Source organism: Cheilinus undulatus, linkage group 9 (assembly GCF_018320785.1).
Source record: "Cheilinus undulatus linkage group 9, ASM1832078v1, whole genome shotgun sequence".
NCBI classification, from domain to species: domain Eukaryota; kingdom Metazoa; phylum Chordata; class Actinopteri; order Labriformes; family Labridae; genus Cheilinus; species Cheilinus undulatus.
The window spans coordinates 25,186,494-25,202,178 of NC_054873.1; the positions used below are offsets into that span (position 1 = coordinate 25,186,494).

The window sequence follows — 15,685 nt, forward strand, 5'->3', positions numbered from 1 at the left end:
AAAGAGGTACTACAATCATGACATACAAAATAATAAAAGGATGTAGGGATATGAATAAAATCCCTTAAAATCTTCTAAAGTCTACACACCCTTTATCATTGAATCAAAGTTTTCTCAGTGTCATAAAACTTCTGATCCTTTAGATACTGAAGGTATAAACTTGGCTTATAAAATCTGTGCATGTAATGGATTTGAGCAAAGATATATGCGACGAAAGAAAAAAAAAATTTTTTGATAAGGCTATGCACTGAATGACTTAATAATTTAATGAAATGTCATTGTCTGAAAGTAAATACTGACTTCTGTTTTGACGACTCCGAACTTCCTGATTTATCCGATCATTTCCAGTCTAGTTCATAGGCTGTCTCTAGCGCAGGCTGTTTCGGTTTACAGTGTTTATTTGTCGCCCTCTGCTGCCAAAAAGGAGGTATTACAGTTTAAACACAGAACGTCAAATAATACATTAAGCTCAACATTGCTCTAAAGGCAACAAAGGTAAGGTTTTCAGGTGTTTTAAAAGCTGCTGTCTGTGTTATATAAACTTAAACATAAAAAGTAATGGCACTCTATACTATCTAGATATATCTGTTTAAAAATATGAAGGGTCTACAGTGTCATTATTTCTCTCTTTGCTAAACAAATAGAAGGATTTTATAAGGTGCAAAGATTTCACACAGACTTTGTTTCATTTCTTTATGAACACTTGCAATCACAACACATCTAAAAAAATAGTAAATCTAATAACTTTTTCTTGATGGTCCTTCAACAATGTTCCCATTTAAGCATAATAAACTAATGGGTTAACACTTTAAATCAGTTTTTGTTTACAAAGAAAACTTTCCCCCAGTTTCATAAGTACTGCATTAATCTGTCTTCTCTGTGCTTCATGTATACAAAGAGGCAAAGGTGCTTCTTAAGAAAGTACTACAATGGCTAATGATTATACAACTAAAAACATCAAGTGGGGTAAGCTCAAGGTAGCGAAGAGTTTGAGTGAATACGACTACTTAAAGAAACAATGAAAGTGTTGACTGTGATTCATAATAGACAGAAAAGAGGGTTATCTAAGAAGAATAAAGACAGTGAGCAATTGAATACTGACATTAAGATCAGAGTCTTGAGCTCTTGATGTTGCCTTGATTCTTTTCTGTTAAAAGAGAGACTGTGTCTAAACTACCTCTCAATATACTGCTGGTCAGAGTTTGGAGCAAAGAAAGCGTATAATTCAGTGTTAAATGTGCAAGGGACTACAGTACAAGTAGGAGTGTGCGTTAACAGCCTGTGCAGAGAAGGGTGGTAGGAATTTGCATAAAAAGGAGTTTGTGCATACTTTGGCTGAGGTTGCACTCATGTTGACACTAGATTTTTGTGCTAAGGATAGTGTTCTTTTCCTCCACAGGAACCTGTCCCCCTTCTGCCTCTTTTTTCTCCTCAAACACACCGAGTATATCCCAGGACTGAGGAATCAGCTGGTGACAGAAGGCTAACCCTACCAGCCAGGACACTGAAACTACACATATCACGGAGGAAACCATGGCCAGAGTCCTGTAGGGAAAGTACTGTATGATAACTCCATTCTCCTCCCTCCAGCCAGGAAACAGGAGGAGAGGAGGGATCCCAAGCACTGGCTCTCCGCTCATCCCACGCAGCAGCAGTCCCACTAGATAGCCGCTGATAGCGCCGTAGCTGTTAGCACAGCTGATGTGCACCACACAGAGGAGCTGTGGAAGGACAACACAGTAGAGGAGGTCTCCACTCAGCATCCACAGGGCAAATACGCTGTCATCACCGAAGGCCAGGCCTGTTCCTGCCAGTCCCACCAGCAGCACGCTAACACGGATCACCCGCTGCAGCTCCAGCTCCGATGCCTGCAGAGAAAATGATGGCCATGAAGATAAAAATGGAGTTACTCTGATGAATGGTGAACTTAACACACACATACGCACAGACACACACACCTGCTTCCTTAATGTCGTCTTGTATATGTTTTGTGTAAACATGGATGCTGAGGACAGCAGCACAGAGTCCATGGAGGACATTACTGCTGCAGCCACAGAACCAATGCCTAACACTGACAACCAGGTGGGTGTGAGGTGTTGCAGGGCCAGTGGCAAGATCTTCCCTGCCTCCCCTCGTTCAAAAGGAGGGGGTAGACCATACGTTGTCTGGTTCCAGTCTTAGAGGAAAGGAGAGAAAGAGAGAGGAGGAGGCATAAAGGTAGAGAAAGAGACAGACAGGGTCGAGGTGAAAAGAAATAGTGGAAGGGGAAGAAGCTTTTAAGATTATGGTGATGGCATCAAAATAAATAAATAAATAAATAAAGCACTGGGGAGCAGGAGACTCGATGTTTGAAAACGTCCCACCATAACCAGTATGATATGCTAACCATAACCACACACACATACAAATGCAACCAAGATTACATCTGCCTGCTGCCCATCTGGGACCTTACTGTTAGAATATGTAAGCTATTTAAAAATACCCAAAAGGACTGCATGTGCACAGCCAAGAGTTTGCATTCAGGTGTACCTGCAGAGGCAGCTGCTGCTCCAATGATAACAGAGGGGATGCCCATGATAAAAACTGTCCCAGCAGAAGCAAAACAGGTGATCTGAGCTTGAGCCGAGGACGATGCAGAGAGGATTCTCTGGTAAAGAGCCTGATAGGCCAGTCCCCCTAAAGCCTGTAACATACACATGGATGCACAAGTGAACACAAGTGAGCAACAAGGAGATTCATGCAGTTTACTTAAAAGACAAATCTGACAGCATATGCATGTAGGTTGCACAACTGGCATGGAGGATATTTTAAGATTTTGGTATAGGTAAAATATGGAAACTGATTTCCATTCTTACTAATATTTCCTTATCCTTAAAGAGCAATATAGATAGTTATGTAAGCCAGTAAAACTAGTTGACCCATAACGCTACAATAGCTATGCAACTGAACAAAGCTGTGTGGTTATAGCAGCAGAAAATACTGTATATGTATCACATCACATGAATAATCTACATGCATTTTGTTAGTGATGCAAGAACTCTGACCCCCACTTCCGTCTTCCTTCTCTTGTTTTTCCCAGTGTTTATTTCTGGTCATGTTATCACTTTCAATTTTGCACAGCAGTCATCCAACTACTCAAGAAGAACAACTACGCCACTGAAAATCATGCTGTCAATGACTTAGATTTGACCTTAAACTTCAGCGATATTCACACAATATGAGAAAAACCCAGACCAAAATGGTATTCTTGACTTTACCATCAAAATCAGGGAAGGGGCTGAGTTTGCAAGGAGTGGATAAAAGTCCTACAACATAACGTTTTGATTTCTGCACCAATCTTGTCAGTTACGCTATTTGCTGTTACTTTTTACAATTTCATTGCTGCCTATTATAACAGCCCACCTTAATAAAGTGAGCCAAATGGTAAGTTGCCCTGTTAACCCTGAGAAGGCATTTAAGATTTGTAAGGCCTGCAAAGAAATCCTGCACTGACTGCTTAAACATGCTTACCTGTGATGAATAATGGTTATTACATTAAGATTTACAAGTTAAAGGACCCTGGCAGTGTGCATGTTGAATTAGACATATTTATAAAATATATGGCATCACTCCATTTTTGTGTCTTTATCAAAATACTTACTGTAAATTCTCAGTAAGTTCTAAGAGTTGCTACATTATTCAAGATAACCCCTTAAAACTAGAGATGTTCCAATACCATTTTTCCTTCCCTATATGGATTCCCATACCGAGCACTGATCTGATACCAGTGTAAACTATCTGGACCAACTGTGCTGTGGAAAACTGGTGCATCAGTTTAGCCCTACAATGAACTTAGAACACAGCTCAGCAAGTATGATTTTAATGTACAGCCTCTCTGTGACACTTAAAAGTTGTTCTTCCTGCTAAATATTGTGTTTTACTGCTAAATGTTAAAATAACAATGACACAGAGGGGCACATCACAGGCTCTCTATCTATCTTTGTCGCCACTATGTAATATTCAGGCTGTCTCAATAACAATCTGGTGTTTAGTCATGCACAGTTTGGCACAGCACTACATGATGATGGAACAGCATGCCATTGGTTGACAGCCTCTCACAAAGCATTCTTGGAAAACAATAATGCTGTTAGTATTCAAGCTAGCAGTAATAAATGATCAAAAAATGATTAAAAAAAAGATAAAAAGACGTTCAATCTATCCAGTGGGGATTTAATATTTATAGTCCTGAAAATCCACGCAAGTTCCAGGCTCACTAGAAAAACTTCTGTAAGGGTTACAATCTCATGTGAAGCATCACTAAAATAACACTAGCTTCAAGAGGGAAAAATGCCAGGGGCTATGATCCAAGGTTAAAAAATAATTTAACTCTAAATAATATGTGTCACTTCTTGTTGTATAAGACAATGCCTGTCTGAAAGAGTTTTAGACGGTTCATAAACACATGGCAGTACATTTCAGTAGTATCGGGCATGTGTCTGATACTGGTATTGGAATCAGAACAACACTGCTTAAAAGACCGCCTGCTGTTCTGATACAAATGTAAGAGATTGATGACAATATTTGAATGCCATTTTCTTAATTTTAATGGGTTTTTTTAAAAACTTGTTCAGAGCCACTTAGGAGTTGATACTTTAAGAGCATATTACAAAAGTAGTTGTGTCAAAAACAGTTTTACTTTTGCATTATTTTCTCCTTACAGCAGCTAACAAACACAGTTCAGGATAAACAAAGAAAATTTTGTGCTTTAAGTGAAGTAAACGTCAAACGATGTCAGTTCACTCTCAGATACTTGCACTTCTTGTGATCTCCCGCAAGGGGAAATTGCAGATGTTTTCTCTCATCAGTTATAATCCAATCAAATTAGAAGAGGCTCTTCTTACTGCCAGTGTAGAAAGGAGTAATTATATTAGCGCCAAATATTTCAAAACACAGATCCACAAATCCTTTAAATGACAGAGAACCACATATTGTGTTTTCCACAGTAAAACTGATATTCTGAGACATTCTGTCCAAAGATGTTTCTGACAATATGCTCCAGTCCTGAATAACATGATGCGTTTCCCCCAAATTGGTTTAATTTTGAACAGTTCAGTATAGTTTGGCACAGCCAATATGTGTCCAGCCTTTCTGGCAGTGACTGGAATTCCAGGCCTTTGCAGAGATCTGGATCATTTGGCTCAGCTCAGCTTTGTTTTTTTTTTAATAATTTCTATTAAACAACAAAAATGGGAAAAAAAGAAACACTTCTGTTGCTATTTAAAAGAGCCAGCTGTTAGAATCAACTTATTCACAAAAACACATTCTTACGGCTCGCAACTTGTCCCCTAGAATTAAGTTGTCAATTCAATCTAAGTGATGTCCCACAAGGATTCTTTTTCTAAATAGTGCATCAGTATATCTCTTTAAAAGCAAGTCTATGACAAAATAAGGGAGAACAGCTGTCAGTTTGTCCTTTATTACTGGTCCCACACTTGAAGTCAAAATTCAACCAATCGAAGGACTACAGTGAGTTTTCTACAGGGCTGGTAAGGTAACTTGGTACCCTAGCAGACAATGAATCGTTATATTGGTACCTTTCCCAGCTTTTGGTAGTAGAACAGGTGACAGCTTTACATTGCTGACTTTGGTACAGGATATTGAGGGTTTGAATCCCAGTCATGACATGTTGTTAGTGTCCAGTGTGGGCACTTGGGCAAGGTCCTGAACGCCATTAATACCAGCCTGTCTCTCAGATGTACATCGCTTTGGAGAAATGTGTCTGCTAAATGACACTGTAATGTTGTGAAAAAAATGCATCCTGGAACCAAACTGAACTAAATCCAGCAAGTTGGTGGAAACACTGCTTAACAAGTTTCCCAGCACTGACAAAGATCTACACTTGCAATTAAATAACTTCTTCAAATGTGTTTTTTTTGCAAGGATATAGCCCAGGACATCTAACTCTAAAACAAACTGTGATAAAATAATTGTCAAATCTTACCAATAAAAGGAACTCATCCACCCATTTTCCTGCCTCTGCTGGCTCCAGCTCTCCTAACCAGGAGTGTCCATCTGTCTGGTTGAGGTGAGTTTGGTTTTGTGAGATGTCTGTCACAGAAGGACTTAGCAGCAAAAAAGGCACACAGAGCCACTGGAATGGAGAAAACAAAAAAGCTGTTTGAGACAAACTGAGCAAAAGTGAAGCCATCTATTTGATTTCTTAATACTTATCAAAGTATGTATATTTTAATTAAGGGTTTTTTTATTTCTATGGCCTTCACTCTATCATCCTCCCCTCATCTCTGTCAATTCTGGCTCTTGTTATTCTATGTGTCTATACATCCCGGGCTTTCTGTTTCTCACCAGGCTGACAAAGACAAAGGAAAGCTGGATGATATCCGTGTATGCAACTGAGTAGAGTCCTCCTAAAAATGTGTAGATGATGGAGACGGCTGCTGAGATAATGATGGAAAGGGTAGATGACAGTCCAAGAATTACGCTCATCGTTCCGCCTGGAAACGACACAAAGCATCAAAACAGAGAATAAAAATATGGAACACAGTAGAAATATGGCTTCTCATGTTAAAGCTGATTCATAAAAACTTGGGCACTACTAACCCAGAGCAGCGAGGATGCAGGCCACCCACAAAATATCACTGACCAAAGCAGGAAGCAGAAGCGTTGCGGTGAACATGTTGCCATAGCGATGCTGAAACGGGTCCAACATGGTGATGTAGCGCTTCGACCTCATTTGTTTTGCAAAAAACAATCCTCCTTAAGATGAAAAAGGGGAAAAATACTTGAAATTCTTAATTTTTTTTTTCAAACACTGAAAACATTTTCTGATTCAAAGTAGATTTGAAATAATTCATTAGATGTTCAGCAGAAACAAAAAAGAAACTGATAATGCAAATAAACCATTAAAAATCCAATGCAGCTTAAGGCTTCTGTGAGGAACTTTGGGTTTATGTCAGCTCTGGCGCCCCCCTGTGGGAAAACAGTTTCCCCTATCTTTTACCTGACCTTTACTGGACATATATAGCTATTGTGTTTTGACAGAAAACATGTTTCTGTTATCTTTCTTCATGAAAAGTCATCAATCACTGTTAATCTCTATGTTCAAGTCTGAAAACTACGTCTGTCTTTGCCGTGCCGTAAATCGTTGTTAGTCACCCACACCTCAGCAGGCATTACAATGACTTACATAATAGAAATAATCAGTCTTAATCTTGATGGTCTTTTTGGCTTCTTGGGTCATAAAGAGACTTTAGTTACTATAACAGTCTGTTTCATATCTGAATAAAAACTCTTCACAAAAGCTTTACAGCATGTAAGTATTTATCTTAAGGCATTCAATAGTGCCTCTAAGAACTTATGGTGGAAATTTTGCCTTATTTGCTTTTATTATACCATCCAAAACTTAGGAAAAAGTGTGCAGATCGACCATAATGAATGCAATCCTGAGCCGCAACCCTAGTTGAAAATATCCTACCTAGAGAACCTTTTTCTCTATATTCTGTGTATTCAAATATGCTTTGCCAATTAGGTGTTGGCTGAAATTATGCCGAATCTCTTCTCATATGGAGTATCAGCTGTTGTGGTTGTGACCTCCCAGCAAAGACGTTGAGAGAATGGAAAACGTTTGTAAAGAATCTTCTGTTCGCATCTGTGGAGATCCACCCACATCCATGAAGATGCAGACTAGACAAAGTGGGAAATTCTCCTATTCTCTGTTAGTGTGGATGTGTGAATATCTGTAGGTAGTATGAAAAATCTTCACTGAGAAAAAAGATGTTAACATACAAAATAACCTGACTGCGACCCATTTTCCCAGATCAGTACGTTAAAGTCCAATGCATGCCCTACTTCTGTCTGTGAGTCATCAGTCATCGCCAGTGACTAATAGGTTAGCAGCTCTGGCAGCTACTGCTGCAGTCACTGTGCAGCAAGTTGTGTCATATCTCTCTTTTGCAAGGCTAATGACAGAAGGAATTTAAATTGATAAATTAAATCTTTTTCATCTGCGTAGTTCAGAACATCAGACTTAATATTGTACTTAGAGGAAAAAAAACCTACAATTTCTGCTTTCAGCAGCAACATTAGTATCAAGGATTACCAGTAATTTACTACATGTGAATGCGTTGATTTGCATGCTTAAAAAAGATGTATTGTTTATGTTGCTTTTAGATTGCATTCCTTTTGATGTAGAGATGTTGGAAGAATAATCCGTTTGGTTTTAATGTTCCTTCGGTTTGGAATTACCTTCATAAAACATGACATTTTGTGTCAGAATTTCTGGTTTGGAGCAAACACGAGATACTTGTGCGCTACAAAAAGGATAAGCACTCAGTCAAGGAGGCCCTAAACCCAGTTGAACCCTATTCACCTCCACAAGTCAACCGTACCAACAGTGGGCAGCAAGAAGCCAATACTTTACCAGGGTTGTCAAATGTGAACCCCCTTCGTCTGTGTTTTGTCCAAATAGTCCCACAACACCTCCAGAAGGCTACACACTGATCTCCAGCATCCCAAAGCTTCCCCAATCCATGCTAGCTCTCACCACCTACTATGCCGACACGGAGGCACACTCTTTCTTACCTACCCTACAACATGGCGAGCCAGCATTGCCCCCTTCAACAGACCCAGGCTTAGCAAGAGGGTGGGGCTAAGCAGAGCTAGGGTGCAATGCCCTAACTGGGGCTCAACCCTGCAAGACAAAGCTGACTCTCTACCTCCCCCTTCTACCTACTCTACCATGACTCCAACTACAACAAGACTACTATTCCTATCACCGACATGACACATGAAACTGCAAAAGCTGCACAAGAGATACTGAGGCTGGCCACACACTACAGGGTTTGAAGCCCCGTTTTGATTCAGAATTGCCTCCCCTGGCGATCGAGGGGGCGTATCCTGCACGGAGCCTGGTCACAAACCATTATTTTTCTGAATAATCCTAACAACAAAATTATTGGCAACATAATTATTTTACTGCTCCAAATAACATTTAGCCTTCCAGACCACGAATCGTAAATACCAAATATGTTTGATATTTACGATTCCAGGTCGTAGTGCCTTTGAGACAAAACCCCCATATGGTAATTGTACTGAGATTGCTTTTAACTCAATAAACGGTATGCAGTTAGTCAGTAACTTATTGCTCTGGTGCCTGTTTATGATTACAGAGCAGGTCAGCTTGACACTAATCCTTCTTATCAGGTGTGCACTGCAGGTTGATGATCATTTTGTAATCAATAAGGGAAAAAATGATTGTCTACACACCAAATGGTTTTTGTTAAGGGTGTTTGAAAAGCTTCTAAATGTGATTCTAAAAATATCTGGCAGCAAATTTACTTATGTAGATAGCAGTATGTTCATCAGCAACCAGCCACCTCTGTGTTGTAAGAAATATTTATACTATTAACTAACCCATAGCCTTCATCTTGTTTCAAGGTGGTCGACTTGGAGCTGTTTCCCTTTCCTGATGAGCTTTTATTCTGAAGAATTTTCAGTATATTTATTCCTAAAGCTTTTCCCTCCTTGGAGATACACAACGTAAGATACCAAATGAAACGACTTGACGTCATAATGAAAACGCGGTATTGAATGGTCATCCACTATTTCCCCCATACCTCCTAAGTCATCAGCCTACAACGACCTCAAACCCTGAGGGTCTCTTCAAATATCATTCCTCTATTAGATGAATCTATGAAAACCTGCAGCATGGGATGCGCACACTGGTTTTATCTTTCTTTCTTAGGGTTAGCATTACCATTATTCCATGACGATTTTATTAAACACCATACACCTCTGAAATTAATATTAAGGCAGATGTGGGTATTGTCACCAGCCAGATCCTACGTACTTTACCCGCTCACAAGCACAACTGTATCCTAATTCCAGCCAGGATTTCATCAGATATAGCTGACATGTTTGTTGTTCTTCTGAAGTCACACTATCACACAATGTCGCTGGCAGGTCAGCAGGTGTGTGGTCTCCCATGTGTTTAAAATTGTTTAAGATTTGAAACCCATCTAGTGTGTGGCCACAGACATACAATGATAAATTGTCTTCCTATATGTTCACTGATGTAGCAAGAGGGTGGGGGAGGCAGAGGTGCCCTGACCAGGGCTAGGACTCACCCCCGCCTGACTAGGCTTATGCTCTACCTTGCCTTTTTACCTACCCTAGCATGACTCACAATTACACCTTCAACAGACCCCGGCTTAGTAAGAGGGCGAAGGAGGCAGAGCTAGGGTGGTCTGGGAAGACATTTGTAAATTGGTTTGACACTGACTTTGGTAACAATGGAGCAAAGATGCAGCACTCACATGTTCACATGTGCTCTTTCTATTTCAGTGAATTGATTCAGGCTCAGCCTCCTTAAGGGCAAAGGCAATGGTGTAATCACTCGATACAGTCATGGGATCTGTCTAACTCTTGCAGCAGCCAAAATGTGTGAAATGCCCCCTTGACTGCACTCCAGCTTGGCAAAGAGTGTGTTGGTATTTTCATGCTTGTATTTAAATTAGGTACTATGCAGTGGTCTGGGCCAAAATTCATCCCTTTCTTTGTCAAAATGCCTTACCACCAAAAAAGGCCAAGTAATATTGCAAGTAGTAGGCTTCAGCAAGTATGTACTAACTCCTGCAAGGTACGTGTAATCATATTTATTTCATACATATGGAGATTGTCTGGGTGTGATGAGAGTGGCTGCTCTCTAGCTTTCTATATTTACAAAGAATGGTAAAACACATTGGTTGTGTCACAGTAAACTGGAAATATAGCTATCCCGTCTTCTCCCAGCTCCTAATCTCTCTGGAGATAGAATTGAAGTAGGACATCATGAGAGCGCGAGTCCCACAGCAGAAAGTGAAAGATCTGACAGCTCCTCACTATAATCGGACTAATAACAGCAAATTGCACTAAGCTGCAAAGCTTAATGGCTAAGTTGGAGGTTGGATTATCATTAGAGTGATATCGTTAGTGAATCTGATCTTTGCAAGTGATGCACAAGTGATCTCAAAATCCATTCTCTGAAATTTTTCTTTAACATGTATTGAATACATTATTTGCAATGATAAAACCATAATTTAACTGAATATAAGCAGCTAAGTTGTTTGAAGATATAAATGTGTATCATTTGAATGTGCACTGCTAACCCAGCTACATGTTTCTGAAGATATTTCTAAGGGCTTCTTTATAGTTCCTTATTCCTATAGTTTTTATTCCTACCTTTTTACTTGATATTTAACTTAGTACATACAGTAAATAAGTCTTTCATCATGTCACACAATATTCTCACCTTCACATTATTTCTGATTGATTTGCCTAAATATCTTTTTATACAAATCTCAGCTCTGATAAAAACCCTTACTTGTAGGCACCTTAACCTTGTCAATGCATGCTCTTTATGAAAATCATATGCATTCTAAACTACTCTTGGTTTCATATGCCAAACAAGGCACGTATAAAGCCTTACATCATGTGATGCTTCAGTTTATGAGGCTGGAAATGTTGTAGCAGCAACTCACCCAGAATAAAGTTGATAAGATACGCAGGAGGCCCCATTGCCCAGATGAGACCCTGAGTAGGAGAATACACAGCCTCAGCAGTTCCCATAATGTAACCTCCACCAACCCAGGTAGCTGCAAGACATGCACAAAAAATGACTTTGTTTTGTTTCGATAGAGACAATGTAGCAATTAGGAACTAACAGTAATGTACATGAATCATATACTCCTGAATGGCAAATGAAAAGTTAATGATAGTTGTACCTGTCATGGTGAAAACCCCGACCAGGACATTGATATTGCGCCCACCCACCATGGTAACTTCGCTCTTGCTGCCGGCAAGCGCTTTCTCTGCTTTCCTAGACTTTCGAGAAGCCCAGATCCCAATTACCAGGATGATGATGTAAAAAAACACCACAGCCACCAGTCCGGGGATATTCACTGCCATGATTATCTGGTGACACAAGGAAAAGTTAATTTTCAACACTAAAATATCACTTATGAGGTACAATACATTTCAAATAAAGCATCTGTTGTTGTTGTAAAATATCAAGCTGAGGTCACAATTTTAAGCTGTGAAACCATCTCCAATGAAAGCCAGTACCATTGTCTTATTCTGGCTCCAGGAAGCACCACCCAAAAGAAGCAGAAACTCCTTTCGGTAGAGTATGTCTCAATTTAACCTTGACATGTTGTGAATAGGCACTGTATTCCTACCACTTCCTCTGACATACAGAGAGCTCAACATAGATAAAAATAAGATTACAAAACAACAGCCAGGCTACAGAGGACCTTGATGTCATCAAGTCATTTAAATGTTATTTTCCGACATTTGCAGAAATATCGACCTTGTTCTCAGCTAAATTCTTCATTAGATGACACATCTTTAAGCTCATTCCACTATGACGAGCTTCAGTATTTTTCCACCGGGGCAGTGTTCTCACCCTGGATGTTTTTGCTCTGACTGCTCAGGAGAAAAAGCCAGTTTAATAAACATGCATTGGAATTAAAGCCTATTTCCTAGTCAGTTCATTTGCAGGTTCCTGGAAAACACTATGTAATCTTGAACTTTATTGCAATGACTGAGTGAAGAGACAGGTATTTAAGTCAAAGTTTAACCAGATGCTTAAATCTAAAAGACTCAGTGGGAAGAACTGCCAAGTTTAAACAAACTTTGTAAAACTGTGGTTTATTCATAAATATTCAAAATTTACACAGATTACCAGAGTTTTCATATGTTTTTTGTTAATTGTATTGAGATTGCTTTTAACTCAATAAACGGTATACAGTTAGTCAGTAACTTATGGCTCTGGTGCCTGTTTATGATTATAGAGCAGGTCAGCTTGACACTAATCCTTCTAATCAGGTATGCACTGCAGGTTGATGATCATTTTGTAATCAATAAGGGAAAAAATGATTGTCTACACACCAAATGGTTTTTGTTAAGGGTGTTTGAAAAGCTTCTAAATGTGATTCTAAAAATATCTGGCAGCAAATTTACTTATGTAAATAGCAGTATGTTCATCAGCAGCCAGCCACCTCTGTGTTGTAAGAAATATTTATACTATTAACTAACCCATAGCCTTCATCTTGTTTCAAGGTGGTCGACTTGGAGCCGTTTCCCTTTCCTGATGAGCTTTTATTTTGAAGAACTGTCAGTATATTTTTTTTTTCTAAAGCTTTTCCCTCCTTGGAGATACACAACGTAAGATACCAAATGAAACGACTTGACGTCATAATGAAAACGGGGCATTGAATGGTCGTCAACTATTTCCCCCATACCTCCAAAGTCATCAGCCTACAACGACCTCAAACCCTGAGGGTCTCTTCACATTATCATTCCTCTATTAGATGAATCTATGAAAACCTGCAGCATGGGATGCGCACACTGGTTTTATCTTTCTTTCTTAGGGTTAGCGTTACCATTATACCATGACGATTTTATTAAACACCATACACCTCTGAAATTAATATTAAAGAAGAGTGGGTCCTTTTTAACACAAGCGTGGGATCTATACAGACATTTATGTGTGTTGATGAATATTGGTTTCATTTTTGTACACAGGGTCTTATATCATAGCTCGTTCTCACGGCCAGGCTGAAATTAGACCGCGGCTACATGTCTGCATTTAGCTAGCTTATCGTTTACATCAACCGTTATAAACCGCAGTCACGAGAGAAAAAAGCCTAACATTGACACTACAGAGGAAATTTAATAAGAAGAATCCATTTTGTTTCAATTATAAAATGGCTGTGAATTTTTTCAAGCAATAAGACACCAAAATATTAAACATCAATGGTAAATTGTCTTCCTATATGTTCACTGACGTACCTTTCGTAAGGTCCAGTCGGAGCATCTGCTGCCTCCTCTGTGGTTTAATATTACTAAAGCCTCGGCTGCTCAATTCTTCTCTATTGTTGTCTCCTGAAACGTGACACCTGGAAGAGTCGCGTTCAGCGACGTCAAACCGATGAAAACGTCTTAGACAGATGTTGAGTGTTGATGGCTGATTTCCGTCTTCACGGCCTCTGCTTTAAACCATATCCGGATAGCTAAATCTAAAGCGTAAATGCCGAAATGTATCAAACGGAGCTGTTCTGCTTTGCCCTCAACGAGGATAAAACAGACGTTTCCTAATTGTTGCAAATTATTACAGTTCTTTGTCTTGAATGCAGCCTGAACGAGAGGCGCTAATAAATCGCAGCGATATCTACGGCAAAGGACATTTATCTGCTTGAAGGCACGTGGTTCTCACACAAACGTGAAAAAAGGAAAAGAAAAAAACACATCCAATCTTTAACCTCTTCTGTAGCTTGTTCTGCCTTCTGCGTTTTAATTAAGGTACAGAAAAACGAAAGGTGACACTAGCGACACCTCCTGAGAGCTGTGCTGCCATAAAGGCTGAGGAGTTGCTGCTGTATACACATGAATACATATACATGTAATGCAAACACATGAATGAATGATAAAGTTTTAGATATTTATATGTGTTTTCTCTCTCTCTCTCTCTCTCTCTCTCTCTCTATATATATATATATATATATATCTCAACAGTTTGCAGAAAATCACCCATGTCTTGCACCTGCCCAGGGTTAGCAGTTTGGAGCATTCATTAAAAAACTGTCTGTCTTGTCACTGATGTTAGAGCACTAAATGTGTGTGTTTTTTTTTAAATCAGTTATTGCCTTTATTTAAAGTTGTTGCTTTCACATACATTTATAAAAGACAGCAGTATGATCCCAGGCAGGAAACTTTCCCCCTCATAGTTGCAGTTTATAAAACTAGAAATAGAAACACAAACTGCCTGTTGACTCAGTTGTCATGCTGACTGAGCCATCTGACTAAAGTTTGCTTACATAAAGTAACATTATACAGTATTAGTAACTGGGCATATCAGACATATTTAGGTGGAAGAAGCAAAACCATTATGTGTAATGTAGGTTTTGCAAGACAGGAATTGGATTATTTGTCCCCTCAAAACTAACATACTAATATACTAATAACAATATACTACTTAAAACAATCATATGATTTTGGAATATTGTCTGATGAATCCAAGTTCCAGTTCTGCTCCTCCAAATAGTCTTTGATATACTGGTTAGAAAGTGAGTGGATGCTGATTAAAGTTTCAGTGTTATTTAGCTGGTAAAACGGGGTTCGAGTGAAACCTTTACCCTGAGAAACATGATTGCACCCCTTTCACTGTACATAAATAAGTGAGTCAAGAAGCATGAGGTTATATACTGATGAGCCAGACTCTTTCCTTGGCCTTAGACGTTAAAACTTTTGCTCTTTTTGAGTGATTTAAAGCCACTTAAAATGACAGGAAACCACCAAAGCAGCTAATAATTCCTTTTTTGTTTAGGGGAATTACAAATGCATAGGAAATTGGCCACATTTTTCTCATACAACTTGTGCTTTCATGTGCTATTTCCTATCTAGAACAATGAAAGAGTCCCCTCTGTTGTTTCAAGAAACATATCAGATACTCCTTTCTACAGAACCTCCTGGTGATCCACTGGCTAATGTGTATCTTATAACCTTAACTGCATGGTTGGAGTCCAACTTGGAATGTCTTTGCAAAAAAGACAGAAAAGTCAGCAGCCAAAAAAAGACCTAGTATTTAAAAAGACAAGGTGATGTCAATGATGGGTATCTTCTTGTTGAAGCATGTGATTTGGCTGGGAAAGAT

General features: G+C 39.2%; 1 protein-coding gene across 1 annotated transcript; it reads right to left on the bottom strand.

Moving 5' to 3' along the window:
• LOC121514530 (high affinity choline transporter 1-like) lies at positions 1 to 14,202 on the bottom strand. Its single transcript, XM_041794676.1, has 9 exons — positions 13,825 to 14,202; positions 11,757 to 11,946; positions 11,514 to 11,627; positions 6,598 to 6,753; positions 6,343 to 6,491; positions 5,981 to 6,130; positions 2,530 to 2,683; positions 1,959 to 2,176; positions 1 to 1,868 (listed from the first exon to the last, which is right to left on the bottom strand). Exons 2-9 carry the CDS (start codon positions 11,938 to 11,940, stop codon positions 1,359 to 1,361), a joined length of 1,635 nt encoding a protein of 544 aa, XP_041650610.1. The 5' UTR covers positions 11,941 to 11,946; positions 13,825 to 14,202; the 3' UTR covers positions 1 to 1,358.
• Between the last annotated feature and the right edge of the window lie 1,483 nt (positions 14,203 to 15,685).

Excerpts from the sequence above, each read along its gene's own strand:
- LOC121514530 (XM_041794676.1), bottom strand. The coding sequence starts at position 11,940 with ATGGCAGTGAATATCCCCGGACTGGTGGCTGTGGTGTTTTTTTACATC. Across the intron at positions 6,754-11,513 it reads TCTTATCAACTTTATTCTGG|GAGGATTGTTTTTTGCAAAA; the intron begins GTGAGTTGCTGC and ends TTTCATCTTAAG. Across the intron at positions 6,131-6,342 it reads CCTTTGTCTTTGTCAGCCTG|TGGCTCTGTGTGCCTTTTTT; the intron begins GTGAGAAACAGA and ends TCTCCATTCCAG.